Genomic DNA, 17455 nt, shown 5'->3' with positions numbered 1-17455 from the left:
AATCTTTCTACATCAATATCTTTAGCCACTTTAATAATTGCTTGTTTCAGATCTTTACATTTCTGGATATACAGAAGGAATAGTTTTTTTCTTTAAACACATTTCATACTACAAGCTTATTAAAATTCAAACACGATGCAGTTTTATGAGGGAAAATGATACATTTGCTGCAATATTTTGCTATTCACACCACAGGCAATAAGCACAATGTGAAATACTTAAGTGTAGTTGTATGGCTTGGTCGATTTGTACATTTCCAAGATAATGGTAATAAAAGTACTGTGTATATATAGAAGGAATAGACAAATGCTTTGAAGGGATGGAACCCCAAAATTTAATTTAATAATTTAAAGCAGTGAGCACTGAAAGTTATTGGTTAGGTACCTAGTTTTCACTAATAGGATTTGCAAATATAGACCCATGTTTTTTTTCTTTTACTTTGATGCAGGATTGACTGTCTCACACAGAACCTGTTTTATTCATCAGTAACTCACGCCGGCTGTATTTCATTGCATTTCTGCACATATGCACATATCACATCAAGTGTGAATAGGATTTTAATCTGGTGATGAAATGTACCAGTTAATCAGGGTTCATCAAGGTTTCAGCTTGTGACAGGATTGAGATTAATTTCCCAGTTCTCCAATCTCCAACCTGAAAAGTATTATATAAGCTTCAAAGATTTAGAGGAAATACAATTTTATGCATTCCATTGCTTGTAAATTCCCAATTCTAATATTAGCATAAGAGAGTGGGCATTTACATCATTCTTGAATTAATTTTCAGTTTGCAGCTACTCTGCTGCGCTTTTGGCAGGTAAGAGTGCCAGTTTATTACTGTTACTGAAAAACATAATGGCTAATATTTTGTATAGGAAAACTTGCAGGCCTGAAAACTATGCAAACCTATCCTGATGGAGTATTTTAGGAATACTTTACCTTGAAGCCATAACCCATTATTACACTGTGGAATTGTCAGCAGTGATAATTACAGGATTCATAGCCTTTTCAAGCCAGTCAATCTGTCAGGGAAATCTGTTGGGATTTGGGTTTACTAGGACACTGTTGCAGTGATCAGCGGAGAATGGCCCGGTGTACTTTATTGCCAGCAATTCATACGTCAGGCTACTACCACCTTCCATCTACTTTGTAGGTGTTTGAATTGGGAAGCTACATCTATATACATAAAGAATACATTGGTATTAATTTAACAGTGTTGTAAAATCTTTAGTTACAAATATTTATGAAAAAGGTGAAGTACAGTTTTAAGAAATATGCTACATAATTGTATAGACACAAAGTTAAACAAATTTTCAGTTTTACACTTTTTATCATTGCTAGTTTTCCTTTTTACACCCACCCAATTTGTGAGTGCCAGTAGTTAATTAACAACACACGTCTCTAACCCATTGCACAGAGCATGGAAGGAGGACCCATGCAGTCATCAGATACCCTATCCCAAATTCCTTTGTGGCTTGACTTGCCTGTTAGTTCCACTGTTCCTATATAGAAGTTAGTATTAACTGCAGGTGTGGAGCCTCTTTCACTGCTGTCAGAGTGACACACACAGTGACTCGCAAATGTCATGTAGGTCCTAGGCGTTTTGACACGTAAGAAACCCCCTACTTGTGATCAGCTGATCTTAGTCTGGGCTCAACAGGTGGTTCAAGAAAGCCTCCTCATAGATTGAGTCCGAGAACTATGATATACTATAGGAGAAGACCCTTTGTAGTCCATCAGATAAAAGCATTACTTAGTTTTATTCTTAGTCTGCTTACAAGACAAAAAGAAAAACATATAAACTGCTTAACAACATGGTCTAGAAATACAGAATGCAGTGCGTGTATTTACATTTCAAACCACATTTACTGACCTTTCAGCTTAAAATGAAAAGGTATAATTTGTTATTTAAAAAACATCTATATTAAAAACTTTTAAAAGTCCTTGTTCTTTGTACACTTAAACAGGCATCATTAAGAGAGCGCTCTCTGTCAGCAACATCAGGACGTCGATCATGTAGTCACTGTTCATAAACTGTAAAACAAAGGGTTAAATGAATACAGTTATTACATTTTAATATTACATTTGTTTTCAAATACAGCTCCTTATAATGCAGATACTAATTCCATATATTAGAAAATATGTAAGTACATTAAGAAAAGACTAATTACTGACATGTAGCCCTTCAATGGCTTGGAACAGTGAAAAGGAAACACCATCGGATTTCTCTCATTAATTGAGAACGTACGTAGAAAACAAGTGTCATGTACAGAAAATACCACTTTTCATTTGCTATAATGCTCATTTACTTATTTAAAAGAAAGATTTGCCAAAAACAAATGCACACCCAGGCTTCAGGGGCAGTGAAAGAAGACCACCATGGAGATCAAAAACATTGGGTCTGTTTCAGATAATAAGCAGTAATAAATTTGCTTTGAAATAATAGCTACAATTAAGACTTCATAAGTTCTGCAAACTAATATGAAGGTTCAAACCTTTTGCATTTATTGTAAACTTTCAAACATCAAAATCTACCCTTTGTTGTGGGTCCTACCTGAATTACGTCAATATATACCACCAACAAACATATTTGCTAAAATGATCACAGGGTCTTATTTCCTACACTAAATTTAGAAGAATAAAGATAATACCTGGATTTTACCATCACGGTAAGCAGATCCCAAAGCTGTGGAAACCTTTGTTAACTCCCCGGCAGAAAGATGGATCCTGAAGTGCCGGAAGAAATGCGATTCGAGGCACTGAAAGAACTGCTTCGCTACCTCGGAACTCACTTGGTCCTTTCCTTGGCAAATTCTGCTCCACAGGTCGCTTACGTCTCCTGGATTGACAGTGTAGGAAATGTCTAAGGGTGGACAAGTGGGCAGAGTCCAGGACAGCTTCAGGTACCGGATGTTCACTGTGGGATGGCAACCAGTCCACATGGTAGCCAAGCGGTGCAGGTTACTGGGGCTGATGCGCAGCTGGCCAAAGTTACAGTCAAACGTGGTCTCAAACCAGCTTTTGACCAAGGAGGTCAGGCTCCCTGCTCCGCTAGCACAGAACAGGGGCAAGCAAACGAAGTCCGCTGGAATAGCCCTCAGGTATTCTGTGTTGCCGTTAATACAAGCCAGCCAGCCACTCCAGATGACTACATCGCTCGCACCCTCTGCCGCAAACGAAGGCTTAGAATGAATCTGAAATTGTAAAAGTGAAAGAGCAGCTGATGGGATGTGTTCAGACACAACATGAAAGTGATAAATTGTCTGTGGCTTGGAATAGTCGTGTAGATTGTAAGACACTTCATCTCTTGCTGTGACTGTTTTATTAGCTCCTGTAGGCACAATTCATAAACCATGTAACGAAGAATGATGATCACATCTTGCCCACATCCACAACTGAATGCCTTTTGTAGCAGAAACAACTCCTACAATGAACGGCTGCCTAATGCTGTTTGACACAGCATAGTCTGAATACTTTACTGACAGCAATGTGTTGGACAATTAGGTGGAATTTCCTTTGCACTTGAATTCCCAAACCAATGCCCCCGTATGGTAATAAGGAACACGGAGCAGTAGGAGTTTGGATGCTAATCCTGATCTTATGGCTAAAGCCTACCCTGATTTTGCACAGTTAAGCATCTGGGAATCTAAAATTCTTTCTTAATCTGATTGGTGAAGCAACTAACCAGGTGTGTCTGCCAGAACATGCATTTCAGTGATGGATGTGTATTACAGGTTGGTGTCATCCAATATGTAAAACACTCCAAGATCGTTTGGTTTGAGACATACTATATAAATGCAAAGAATTATTACAGTAACTACCCTCTGTAAATATAGCTGGCTTTTGCGATCAATTTTCCAAATGGACCTGCATTAATTATGAGTAATTAGAACACTGTTTTATAATTGTAGTGTTATTGTTCTTACAGCAGGTTAGCATACAGTATATAGCCCTGCACACAGGACTCTAACACTGCATTTTTGTGTTTTTTTTTTTTTAATACATATGAACTTTTTTTCTCGTTTCCTAAATGGTTGTATTTCCGATACACTTTACCTGAATGAAGACTAACTCTGTGTCCTCTTCCGTCTCAGTCAGGCCGAAGATTATCGAGAACACCACCTTGAAGCCAGTCTCTGGTCCCACTTCCACTGCTCTGCCTTTCTGTTTTTCTGATGCTATGAAAGCAGATAGCTGCTTGGAGTAGGTCTTCAGTTGTGTGTGTTTGAATTTGTAGAGCGGAGTTACATAAAAGAGCTTCCATTCCTTTTTCATCAGAAGAGAAATTTGTTCAGGGTCCACCTTCTCCTAAAGCAAACAATATTTTTTAGTTCTCCAGCTGAAGTAACATCTTGTTTCATCTGTTGCAAAAGGATAATGGACACAGGCATCAAAAGCAACTTCTCACTTATAAGGCATAACCAGAGCAAATTTACACTGATATCAGGAAATTATTTTTGTAACAAGTACACTGACATTTAAAGTGAACAGACATGATACAGGTACATTTATGATACCAGGTAACATTTTTCATTAAAAGGGCTGACGTTAAAAAGACATCTGACAACCTAGTAGCACATACAGTATGGCCACCGTTGGAAGTCAACCAAGCAGTACATCTGCGATATATGCTTTACGCCAGGTTACACATGCAGTTTCAGTTTGTCTCATTCCTCCTGTACAGCCTGGATGAATATCTGCCCGTTCACTAGTCTCTGTGCCTTTTATGCCACATGGCATCACAGAAATGTTAAACGGGGCATCCACAGCATAACGATCACATTCTAGAAAGAAAGCCATTGTCACAAGAAGAGCACGATGTCATGTGTTGTCCTGCTGAAATATTTTCACACTAGGATGAGCTAGCAGGAAGGGCAGCAGGTGAGGTCCCAGAACTTTGTGCAGATGATAGTCTGTAGCAACTAAGCAATCCTGACCTGACCTTAACAGTTGAACCTCCTTATTATTCTGGACAATAAAAATGTCTTGACTCATTCTCTCCTATTGACAACTTGTGTTTTTATGTAGTCTAGCCAGCTTAGAAATTGCTGGCCCCAGATGATAAGCAAAAGCATTCCGACTGAGTCTAGACTCTAACATTTTAATAGCAGGAAAGAGTCATTCTCTCTATAAGCACAGTAAAGTTGGTTACTATCTTTATTTTTCTTTGATTTTCAACATGCATGACATTCAACACGTTAAATCATGCTAACTCACTTAGACCCAATCACTAATGAGGTGATTTAGTGTTTATGCATCACAGTCAGTCATGAGTAAACAATTAAGCAAAATAATGCCAAAATCATTTAATCCAGACACCGTACTTTCCTAAAAACATAACAGGCATAGAGATAATTTTATTTTGATGCAGAGTACAGTGTGCATTAATCTTAGGCTTTAGAGGTTGTTATTCTTTCTCAACTCTTATGTAGTTGAGTGGATATACTACATGGTATTCCCTGCACAAATAACATAGTAGAGACTCATAATCACGTTTCTTGACAAGTACTTACTCTAAGGTCACGTTTCAGAACTTGTGCATTCTTTGAGATTTTCATGGACGCCACCTTGTGGTGTGGCGTGTATCCCCGCATAGTCAGGCCAGTCCCATGACTTCGTCGAAAACGAACAGCACTTCTGCACTTTGTAACTTCGCTTAGGGCTCCTTTAGATGAAAAAGTAGGGTCTCCAGGAGTCTGGATACAACTAGAACATACAGACAAACGTTTGGTCTAATTTCCATGTCATTGAAATGTACACATTATATTTGCAGAGAACTGTCTGTAAAACCTGTAACTTGACAATTTGGTCACTAGTGGCAGCTGATCGTGTTTTGAACAAAGTAAGGCCTCTTTGGCAATATAGGGAATTCAATTCAAAGACAAAAATCATTGTTCGATATTAAAACAAAAGTTGGAAAATGTCCTTTGATGCCTCCTTAACAATGATAGCAGTGTGATTATTTAGAATAAAGCTGTTGCTACTTTTTATTCAACACATCATATCTACTATACAGTAATCCTTAAGAAGCACTCACAGTACAACTACATTTTAATGCAGTGTAATTTCATTATATTGTCAAGAATTGCAATGCAATAGTCTGAGGAACATTGTGATATGGTTATGACAAGTTTTAACATTTCTTAGAATACCAGTGGGATATTTTTTTATATTTTTATTACATCTCTGATTACTGCAGATCTTCCTTAATTTTGAACATTCAGATTATTACAACTCTTAAGAAGTTTAGTCTCCTGAAATGCTTTAAATGTTAATAGTTTACAATATTGGGCTTTGAATTCTACTGTGGCTATAATCTATTTGCTCACAAAATATTTATATTGATTACCTTCTCAGTTTTATACATCATTCTTTTGTTGTATTAGTTCTATGTCCTAATCTTGAGAAACAGCCTTTATTGGAAGCTAGAATGCCGATTTAAATGAAAGCAAATACTTAAACCAAATCTCCCCTTTGCAAAGGTTTAATTCCACTGCGTAACTGTCGTTCTGTATCCTGTCCTCTCTATAACACACCTTCATTTCATCTTAGACTGTCTTTGAATTGTTCTGTACTTGCATACTTGTAACACTATTCCTTTTGAATGCTTTCTGTGCCTTATAAATCTATCTAGGACAAATGCGTGTCTTGATGGCGCATTCGTATAAGCCTGCAAAAATTAAAGAACCCAATTCATCGTAATCATTTCGTGTTACAGTTAGTAAAATCTGTATGGTCCCAGAGTATCCGTATCAGTTACAACCTCAGGGAAAATTCGCCGTTTTTGCCAATGTCGTTTAACAGCTGATGTCAGAGGTACATCGCTGAATGCAGTCAACAGTCTGAAACATATTCAGTAAGCAAAATTACCTTGGTACACATAGTGCAGTTAATATTATACCGTCATGCTTCTCCAATATGTACAAAAGCATAGCACGTACCTTCCTTGTCCGTCCATAGTCCGTCCAAAAACAAAAAACAAAACACCACACTAACACGTACTTATAAAAACAAATCAAAATCTATGAACATAAAAAGTCCCGAAACTAGAACCTATGTGAAATGAAAAAAAAAAATCTATACGTTACAAATGTTAAATTACTAAAGGTAAAATTTCCCTTCACTCTCCAACAGAGTTTTGTTTTCAACTGCTCGATTTGAACATCGCGCTTTCCATCATGCAACAGGAGGGAGCAGACCTAACCAGTCGAAAGCAGAAGACTTGAACGGAGATGATTGTTCAATCAAGATTGCTAAAAATGGTGAGAAGCCTTATTGGTAGAGTTTACAAATCATTTACATTTGATCAACTGGCTGTTGATTTTAATGATAGCAGAAAAAAAGACTGCGGCACAACATGACCACTTCTTTTGAATTTACCATAGATTAAAATATTATAGGTTATTAACATAAATTAAATCCATATAAAGTTATTTATTGTTGGTGGTGCTGGTCCGATATTTTAAATTATCCTCTCAAGTTTCCTCAATACTTAACTGAAAACTGTATTACAAAATCTAAAATCGCGTACACTCTGATTTCAATTGTGTGCTGTTGTGTTGTATCTGTGAAAACCACATGCAAGACTCCTCCGACCCAAAGAAAGCGTGTCGCAGCATAAATATAGGTAAGGACATTTTAAGATACATTTTATATGCCTGGGATTGAAGTATAATACACCGGAACCTCCCAAATCCCACAGCCTCCTTGGCGTATTGTGGGATATCTACTAATACGCAAAGGAACAAGTAATAGGTTTATTCCATGCTGAAAAAAAGAAGAAAGAGAACACAACGTTTCGGCCGTGGAGCCTTCTTCAGGTGTGAGCTATATCTACTAATCTGACGACTCATCGGTGCAATCTAAGCTTGATGAATCAAGCCTGGATCCGGAAAAGGTAAAAGGTCATCTTGCAGTGTAAGGGCACGCCTGAATCAACGTTTTGTAATGTAAGGACACTGGTATATTGCGCGTGTGGATATTGATTTAGGAGTTTTGATTTGTTTACTGTTTTAACCAGTTTTTTTTATAAACTTTCCTATTGATTTCGTGACGAGAATAATTTCAGTCTTACATGTAATATAACCACTGCCAGCAACATAGCTGTTAATGATTTTGTTGCGTGTGTTTCAGGTATTGGGCAATAAATATACATTTTGAGTATCTTTCCCATTTCCCATACTCATTTATACAAATTAGTAAGTTAATCGTTAGCATCGATTTACCCCCGATGTATATATAACATAAAATCAAAGGGAACGTTAAGAAGCCGGTTTGTCTTCAACAATGTCTTACAAAGCTGGAATTTTGATACGGAGGATTGTGATGAAGGGGATTAAATGGCACCATTCTGCGAGGTTAGCGCTTAATTGTCGAAAATCTCCAGGAATCGCAGTTCCTGTATCTTTCACAACTAACAGCACAGCAACGTCCTACAGGCAGTGTTCTCAGAGAAGTATGACAGGTAACTTTCAACTCAATAACTAATTCGAGACATCCTGAAGTGCAAATGCGTCTAGACTATATAAAACGTCACACATTACAAAACATGATTTCATGGAATCAATACCTGGGACGTGGCTGCTTTATTTATAATTAATATAGAAACGGTTTTTTTTTAATGTTTAGTGCATACTTCTTCAGTACGATTTATAAGAATATTCCGTCAATGCGAGACATTGATTAGCCTAATATAAAAAAAAAATGACACCCTAGTAACATTCTTTCTTTGGCATAAGAGCGTAAAGCATCTATTACAAAGCAACTGCTCCTTGTTAAGTAAATATCTTGCCGTAATGAGGCCATTAGCTATGCAAGAACTATCACTAACTAATTACAGTGTGAAAGATAAGCTCAGCAGTTTAGTAATAGTTTTTGTCAGTGGCATACAAATGAGTAAGCACGCAATTATCCAGTGCAAAAGTATGTGTAGCAGGCAGCTATTGTTTTAACCTTGAACGTTATATTGTAGTCCCATATTTATAATTAAACATTGGGTTTTATTGGGATTGGGCGGAGTGTGTTTAGAAAGTTAATAAGGCGACATTTAATGGGGCAGGTAATGCTTGGAAAAAATCTGAATGTGCCGTTGTATGTAGTTGTGATGCTGACCCTGCAATGAAACCTTAAACACCTTTGGCCTCAGCCTGTTTGATTTACAGGTAGTTTAACAGTTGTCATCTGTGGCTTCATTGCGTTCTGACAGGTCACAACAGTTTTTCCTCCCGGTCACACACATGCGGAGAGCTGCGAGCTTCACATGCGGGCGAACAGGTCACTCTTTGCGGATGGATCCAGTATCAAAGGTAGCTACACGGTTAACCCCATGCTTCAGTGATAAGAGTATATTGGTCTTAACCAATAAGACCAGTATTACACAAGAGTGGAGTGGTATTGGACTTGTATAATGTTATTGACGCTCTTTGTCAAGCACCAGTGTTTTGTTTTTTTTTAATGTTACAGTTGTCCAGCCAAGCATGGTAGTTTAAAACCTGTTTGGTTATGAATTCCTCACATGAATCAATTTCAAGCACAAACCCATGTTCTTCTTTCTTCAGACAGGACCTTTTTGTGATCCTGCGCGATTTCCATGGCCTGACGCAGCTTTTTATCCCACAGGATGAGGTGGAGTTGCATGACGTTTTCAGTGTTTCCCTCTTGATATGAATTGCCAGTGTTAGGCTTAACAAGTGACAGATGCCGAATTTTGGTTTAAAAACGCTAACCTGGATAGGCACATTACTTAGACCTGCCAATGCCTAAATGAGCTTTACCAGTAGTGCCAAGAGAGTCAGTCTCAATTTCCCCAAGAGTTCGTTCACAGCCATTACTACAGCCCTGCTGATCTTTGTTTTATTTACGTTTAACCTCAGTCAGGTGCCCAGCTGAAGGAGGTTCTCTGTGACCTGCCCTTGGAGTCTGTCGTCAGAGTGACAGGTGAGGTTAGACAGCGCCCACCAGGACAGGAGAACAAGGTCAGTGCACGTACAGAGCCCTTCCTGCTTCCTGAAACAGCATTGTACAGAATGTAAAGTCCCGCTTTTGGCCAGTTTTAATACCATTTAATATCCCATCGTTTTGCATTCTCTCAAGTTTTTCGACTGCTCTGTCCTCCAGTGTTATATAGCCTGAAGTACAGTGAAATTGAAGCATGCACGGGGTTTTGCAAATGAACTGTTCTGTGATTGCCAGGAAATGCCAACAGGGGACATAGAAGTCTGTGTCAGAAGTGTTGAAGTCCTGAATGCCTGCCGCAGACTGCCCTTTGAAATTAAAGACTTTGTGAAGGTGAGTACGATTCTTCTCTGTGGGAGATGCTTGCAGCTTTAGGGTAGCGAATGTAATGCTTTCACTCCCACTGTCCTTGGCACCTTGCATGTGAAGCAATTTTATCCACCGATTTACTTTGGGAAATACCAAATGAAATGAGTTTATACATAGCAAGCCAATGCTTGTGTCTTGCAACTCAGTAGATGCCTATATAGTTGCCAGCTTGCCTATGTGAAGAATTCACTAACTCTTTTTGAAAAGTATGACTGATAATAATGCAAAGCTCAATGAACAGTATTTAATAAACCAAAAGTAGTAGCTAATAGTTTCAAATGAAGCCTGCAATATTTGCATTTGCTGTAGTTTTTAGTTGTTACTATGTGAATGGAAAGACAGGTGTGTGTGTGTGTGTTTTCCCCCTTTTTGTTCTATTTTGTCATTTCTGTAGATATTTGGTAACCTAATTTGAGAAGTCTTTGTCAACACATAGAGAAATACTAAAGCCAGTTTATTTAGTTTGATGAAGAAATATGTTAATTTAAATTAGAGGCGCACAATTCCAATCCTTAGAGGGCTAGAAGGTTTCTGGTTTGCTTTCCATTTGAGCCCTTAATTACCTAATTGATCTCATTATTTGCTTAATTGGACAAGTCAAAGCCTTTCCTTGCTCTAGCAAAACTGGAGATTTAAAGAACCTTGTTCAAACCTTCTGAACAAGGGTCTTTGAAGAGCAGAGTTGGGCACCTCTGATATGGATATTTACTAATTGTATCAACTTCTCAAAAAACGAATTCAAATGCCATCGTGCCTAAATGAAAAAACTACATTTGAAACTGCTTTTACGTTTCTTCTACTGTCGCTAATGAGTGAAACTTGTTTTAATTTTGAAAAATGTTTGCTTTTCGTTCGCAGAAGTCAGAATCACTTCGCATGCAGTATCGTTATCTTGATCTGCGTAGCGTTCAAATGCAGTACAACCTGAGACTGAGGTCTCAAATGGTGATGAAAATGAGGGAATATCTCTGCAATTTGCATGGTAACTAGCCAAAATAATAATAATAATAATAATAATAATAATAATAATAATAATTCAGTATTTAATCAGTGATTGTTTTTCTGCTACCAGTTCTATGTGATTTTTTTGGTTTGATTCTGCTTTTATCACTGGTAATTCTTCATTTTTATTTTTTTTGTGGTAGGATTTGTGGATGTGGAAACACCCACTCTGTTTAAAAGGACTCCAGGGGTACGTAGTAACTCTTTTGCTTCACAGTTACAAATTAGAACAATTAGGAGAGATGATTCTTAAGCAATGTGTTTGTAAGTTTGATTGTTAAATAATGATACATTCTGCCTTAGTGCCTTGTTTTGGATTATGTTTTGTAAGAAAAAACACCATTCACATGCACATTTTAGGTGTGTTCTTAGTATTTTTGCTTTGCTGTATATAACCTGATTTTAGCATGCAAAGCAATGTAAACAGGCTTGAGAGTTTTGGCATTTATTTTTATGCAAAAGAATGAGAAAGCATTGTTGTATAAGAAGTCTGCCGTTGTGTTGAACAGATGATAAACTGCAGTCATGTTGTTTTTCAGGGTGCAAAGGAGTTCGTAGTTCCCTCACGGGAACCTGGGAAATTTTATTCTCTTCCCCAGAGTCCACAGCAGTTTAAGCAGCTGCTTATGGTGGGTGGTATTGACAGGTAGGCCTGGAAAATAGAAGAATAATTTTTTTTACCACTGTATCTTCTCATTGGTTTTGTGTGTCAAGTACTCATGTGCAAATCATTGTTAAAGGTACTTTCAAGTGGCTCGTTGTTACAGAGATGAGGGCTCCAAGCCAGACAGACAACCTGAATTCACACAGGTAATGTACTTTTTAAAACTAGCATGCTCTTCCCTAAAAAAGTATTTTTCTGTGCAATCAAGATGTGTACCTGCTTTTACTGCAATCTATCCTGCTAAGCCTTTTGATTACAGTTCAGAGACTGAACTGTAGAGTTGCATTATAAAAACATCTACATCTTTAAATGGGTTATAAAGAATGTGCATGCCATTACAGTAGCATATATAATAATTACAGTCAACTGTCATCACTAATGTTTCATATCTTTTTCTTCCTGCATCTGCTGTCCCTCAGTTTCTGATTAGTTTTGTCATTTCAGGTGGATATTGAAATGTCTTTTGTGGACCAGGATGGTATTCGTACACTGATTGAAGGGCTGATTCAACACTCCTGGCCAGAGGACAAGGGGCAAATTCGTGTTCCTTTCCCCTGCATTACTTATGCTGAAGCCATGAAATACTATGGCACAGATAAACCAGACACTCGATTTGAGATGAAGGTAAATGAAAAATCGCTTGTTGGATTTTTTCTTCTGGATTTTGAGCTCACCTGCTGATCAATGTGGCAAATATTCTCATGTTTACAATGGTAAAGACATTATAATGGGGACATTTATCCATTGCAAGCAGAACAAAAACATCTCTCTGTGCTCTAAAATCATAGCTCCATGTTTTTCACTAAGTATTCTCTTATATCTTAGCTTCTTGTAGTTTTTGTCTAGAATATTTATGGTTGTGATTATTGCAGAAGCTGAAATGAAAAGGTCAGCTTGAGAGCATTAGTTTGGATTCACTTATTTATTGTAGCTTCGTATTGGGTGACGTAACTATTATTTGCTAAAGAGCCATAATACACATTTCCGTTTTTTTTTATTTTGTCGAACAAAAGTCATAAGGCCAATAACTGGAAACAAGCACTTTGTTTTCTACCTAAAGCTTGTCGATATCAGCGAAGCATTCAAGCATACAGCTATTGGATTCCTGCAAGATGCCCTTAATAAACCACAGGGCTGTGTTCATGCATTCTGTGTGCCAAATGGAGCAGTAAGTAACAGTGAAATATTCACCCTTAACTTTGAAAAAATGTACAAAGAGCTAGTTCTGACGTTTGTTTATGTCTGTAGTTACCAATGTAGATATTTTAAAAGTACTCTCCTACTTTTGGACATATACTGTATGCACATTGTTGTAATGTCTCAAAAATGTTCTTTTAACATTAAAAGGGATTAACATTAAAAAAATGTTTATTTTTCCAGGGGACAAACACCTGATGTGTATTTTTAATTTTGAAAACTCATAATATTCCTCTTAATTAAGACAATCACAAACAAATATATATATTTTAAAATATGTTTTAAATCAAACATTATAGTAATTATTAATGTCATTCAATCAACATCCAGACTCATTTCAAGAACAAGGATCTGGAGGTGCTGAGAGAACTTGCCAAGACACAGTTCAACCAGGTATGTGTTCATCCAAAGAAAAATTGCTTCCTTCCCATCATAAAAGTACAAACAAGAGGGTGTATTTTTTGTGAAAAATCCTTTTTTCATTTAATCTGAAAATGATGAATGAGCCACACACAAGTTGGCCCATAAACTCTTTACAGTGACCACTGAGAAGCTGACATTTGGAATTTATTTCCAGGAAGTGAGTGCTGTGGTGGTGAAATCAGATGGCATTTGGAAGTCCCCTCTCAGCAAGCTCCTGACTGAATCAGAGAAGCAGCAGGTGTGTCAGATGACCCACGCCAGGGCTGGAGACCTGGTGTTGCTCAGTGCTGGACAACCTCAGGATGTGGTAAGATGCATGTCTGTCCCTTAGTCCATTTTGGGTGACTTGGCCTGAACTAACTGTTAGAGAGGCACAATACTATGAGCTTTTTCTCTCATTATTGGGGGACCATGGGTGTTTAGCATTGCTGCCTTGCACTGCTGGAGCCCTGGGTTCAATTCAAGACCTGGGGTGCTGTCTGTGTGGAGTTTGTATGTTTCTATGCTCTTCCCATGTTCAAAGGGAATACTTCTGGGTGCTGCGGCTTCCTCCCACAGTCTAAAAGCTTCCTGCCAGATTAATTGGCTTCTGTGAAAATTGGCCCTGGAGTGTGTCCGTGTCAATTATTGCATTTCCAAATGTTATAATAACATAAGGATTGTTTTTTGTTGGATTTTATTTAAAGGCAGACATTTGTTAATAAATGTGATATTCAACTGACGAATACTAATAGACATTTTTGTAAGCAAGACACATTATCCAATCTCTAAATTTGATGGGTTTTTTCCCTGTTTCATCAGGGTTTGGAATGTATCTGGAGGGCACTGTATGTGATCTTTGCAGCAGGGTGCTGCTGTTTTATTCTGTTTCTGACAACATTGTAAAAAATGCCTTTGTCAACACGTTCTGCGGCCTACACATCTGCATTGCCGCAAAGTCTGTCTGTGCTAAATACCAGCTTGTTTCCCTGATGTTGCTTAGTAGTAATGTTAATTTTGTTGGCTGTGAACACTTGTCATTTTTCCACTGTGCTCTTATCCCTGTAGTGCCCAGCCTTAGGAAAGCTGAGACTCCATTGTGCTGAGCTCTTGGAGGCTTGTGGGGTGGGGATACGTGACCCATCAGCCTTCCACTTCCTGTGGGTGGTGGACTTCCCTCTTTTCCTACCCAAAGAAGATGAGCCAGGTCAGCTTGAGTCTGCCCATCACCCTTTCACAGCACCTCATCCGCTGGACGCTGACCTCCTCTACTCTCAACCGCACAAGGTCAGGAGACGCTTTTCCGGATCCGGCCCTGTATGTCTGTGAATCGACCGAGTACCCGAATCTCCGTTCACTCGAGTGTTATTGTGAGCTGCCCAGCTCATCTGGAAAGATTGTCCTGTTTCCTCTTTCATGGTATTTCCCAATCACGAATGGGCGAATGTGTGAGGCACTTCTGGTTCTTTCATTGTCGTTCGTCTTTTTTTAAAATTTATTTATTGAAAGGTACGTGGCCAGCATTACGACTTAGTCCTGAACGGTTGTGAAATTGGAGGGGGATCAATCCGGATTCACAACGCCAAACTGCAGCAGTACGTCCTTGAGGAGACATTAAAGGTAAGAGGAGATGAAAAGCCAAAGTGCGCTTCAGGGGGTCTGTGTTGTTCATGGATTCAAATAAAAAAAAAAAGAGGGTTTTGTCTTCTGAACAAACAGTTTTTGCATTCCAGGAGGACAAAGGTTTGCTTTCACATCTCCTTGAAGCCTTGGAGTCGGGGGCTCCTCCTCATGGTGGAATTGCACTGGGTATGTGTTTTTAATGCAGACCGTCACCTTGGCTTCTGTTGTGTTTTGTTCCTCTTTCAATAAAAACAGGAGAGTAGCCATCCATCTGACACTGAAAATACATGAAAATAAAACCTTTATCAAAAAAGCTGTTTGTATAGAAGCCTTGAGTGTGGATAGCACTTTGCTGAGTTCATTTAGTTTACTTGGGGTGTCTACTCTTTAAAAAATCTAATTGAGAAGTGACCCACACTATGGACTGTTAGAAAAGAAGTGATGTGAACCAAAGTCACCTATTCTGAGCTCCAGGGTTCCCACGGTCATAGAAATCCCGTAAAGGTTATGGAAAATGAAATTTATTTTTCCAGACCTGGAAAAGTTTTGAAAAATGATAAAGTGTCCATTAAGTCTAGGAAAAGTCATGGATTTGTTTTTTAATTGACCTAAAATTATCATGGCTGTATCATGGAAGTTAGCAAACTTTTAAAAAGAGGCTGTGGCGTTGCAGTTGCTAACATTACTCATTATAGTGTCACGTCAGACCCTCTTGCAGGAATTTTATAGTGAGCTAGCTTAGCGCCCATGTCAAAATGCCAGGTAAATGTGTTTTCAGTGACCTCTGGTTAGCAGATGAAAAATACAAGGTATGGCTCCCAAAAGATGAAGACCCAGGATGTGCGAGATGTACATTATGCAGGAAAAGATGTTCTGGAAAAGTCATGGAAAAAGTTTGGAATTTCGTTGGTAAAAACGAGTGGGAACCCTGGAGCTCAAACGTTCTGAAAGTAGCATACCGATTGTGCAGCTAGTTGCTTTAGTAGAGGACAATATATACAATATTATGTTTTGGATGGAGCAATAACCAAACAAAAAATAAAATAAACAAGAAACATTTTTTTAGAGCTGGGCAAGGGTTTCCATGTGTTACATTGGTTGGCTTTTGTTTTTCCAGGTCTGGACAGACTGATATCAATCGTAGTAGGAGCCGCTAGCATTAGAGACGTCATTGCTTTCCCCAAATCATTCCGGGGTCATGACCTCATGAGCAATGCCCCAGACTTTGTCCCTGCTGAAGATCTAAAGCCGTATCACATCAGTACGACTTGGCCAGCAGGAGCCCAGAAGAACAAAGGCCAAGAGCCCTGAGGAGCTCAGATTTGGGGATCAAAATCCTTTCAGGATGACTTCTCATTGACTTTGTTTCCAGGGATTTTTGTTGTTTTCATGTAGAAATAATCATAGCTTTCCTTGGAGAAGTTGCTTCTTTTCTTAAAGACCTAATTCCAGGAAGAGTACTCTACAGTATGTCGTCAGTCTTTGTGCAAGGCAGGATCTGAAAGCCATTCTCTCTTGCAGTTTGAATAAACACTGCTGTGCCACCAGACCTGACCTGTATTTGAGTGATGACCCTTATTGATGTCATGGCCTCTGATGATGACCCTCTTGAGTCCACAACTGCAGTAAAGTTTTTTAATAAGTCAGAGCCTTCTGTTTTTATTCCTTTACTTTATTATTTAGGAGGCTAATCTCTCCTAATATCTTTGGAAAACAGATACAATAAAGTCTTGGGGAATGATTTAATTAGCAATGTTCTTCCAAATGCATCTAATCATCTTGGCATATTGTTTTTAAATTTTACTTGTCTAAAAACATTTCAAATGTGAGTGACTTTAATTTATACACCGTGGAGTTCTTTCAAAGGAAAGCTGGCCCTTTTATTTGGTTTAGACTTCTCGTTAGGTATTATAACCCTTCCTTGAACTAATTACTCATGCGTGTAGTACCTCTGCATACGTTTGCATTGCAGAACCACTTACCTTATTAAGTTAAGAGAATTTAAAATCTCTTGGGGGCATAAATCTGTAAAAACCCTTAATCTGGGAAGACGGAAAAATTGCTATCGTTAGACTGATTTATCAGATCTCAGTAGCAAAGCAAATGTAGGCCTGGTCAGTACCAGGATGGGAGACCTCCAGGGAAAATCAGGTTAGTGTATTCTGTATGTATATTTATATATTTAGCAGTATATTGAACACTACCCTGCACATTTTGATAGAAACAGATAAAACCATGCATGCGT

The 17455-nt window shown here is 38.3% G+C and overlaps 2 protein-coding genes across 2 annotated transcripts; one reads left to right on the top strand and one right to left on the bottom strand.

Moving 5' to 3' along the window:
• Window positions 1–4: 4 nt before the first annotated feature.
• Window positions 5–6980, bottom strand: cenpl (centromere protein L). The gene is made up of 5 exons (XM_088927508.1): window positions 6941–6980; window positions 5513–5705; window positions 4056–4307; window positions 2651–3193; window positions 5–2033 (listed from the first exon to the last, which is right to left on the bottom strand). The coding sequence occupies exons 1-5, from the start codon at window positions 6955–6957 to the stop codon at window positions 1959–1961; spliced, it is 1080 nt and encodes a 359-aa protein (XP_088783634.1). The 5' UTR covers window positions 6958–6980; the 3' UTR covers window positions 5–1958.
• A 931-nt stretch (window positions 6981–7911) lies between these two features.
• Window positions 7912–16853, top strand: dars2 (aspartyl-tRNA synthetase 2, mitochondrial). Its single transcript, XM_088927791.1, has 17 exons — window positions 7912–8463; window positions 9205–9304; window positions 9557–9623; window positions 9872–9973; window positions 10191–10286; window positions 11181–11304; window positions 11468–11514; window positions 11864–11970; window positions 12065–12134; window positions 12433–12612; window positions 13049–13156; window positions 13516–13578; window positions 13763–13915; window positions 14656–14874; window positions 15097–15207; window positions 15321–15396; window positions 16328–16853. The coding sequence occupies exons 1-17, from the start codon at window positions 8286–8288 to the stop codon at window positions 16519–16521; spliced, it is 1995 nt and encodes a 664-aa protein (XP_088783917.1). The 5' UTR covers window positions 7912–8285; the 3' UTR covers window positions 16522–16853.
• Window positions 16854–17455: the final 602 nt, after the last annotated feature.

The sequence above is a fragment of the Atractosteus spatula genome, chromosome 11 (assembly GCF_055471065.1).
Source record: "Atractosteus spatula isolate fAtrSpa1 chromosome 11, fAtrSpa1.hap1, whole genome shotgun sequence".
Lineage (NCBI taxonomy): Eukaryota > Metazoa > Chordata > Actinopteri > Semionotiformes > Lepisosteidae > Atractosteus > Atractosteus spatula.
Note: the sequence above shows the minus strand (reverse complement) of the source record. Positions and strands in the feature narration are given on the sequence as shown.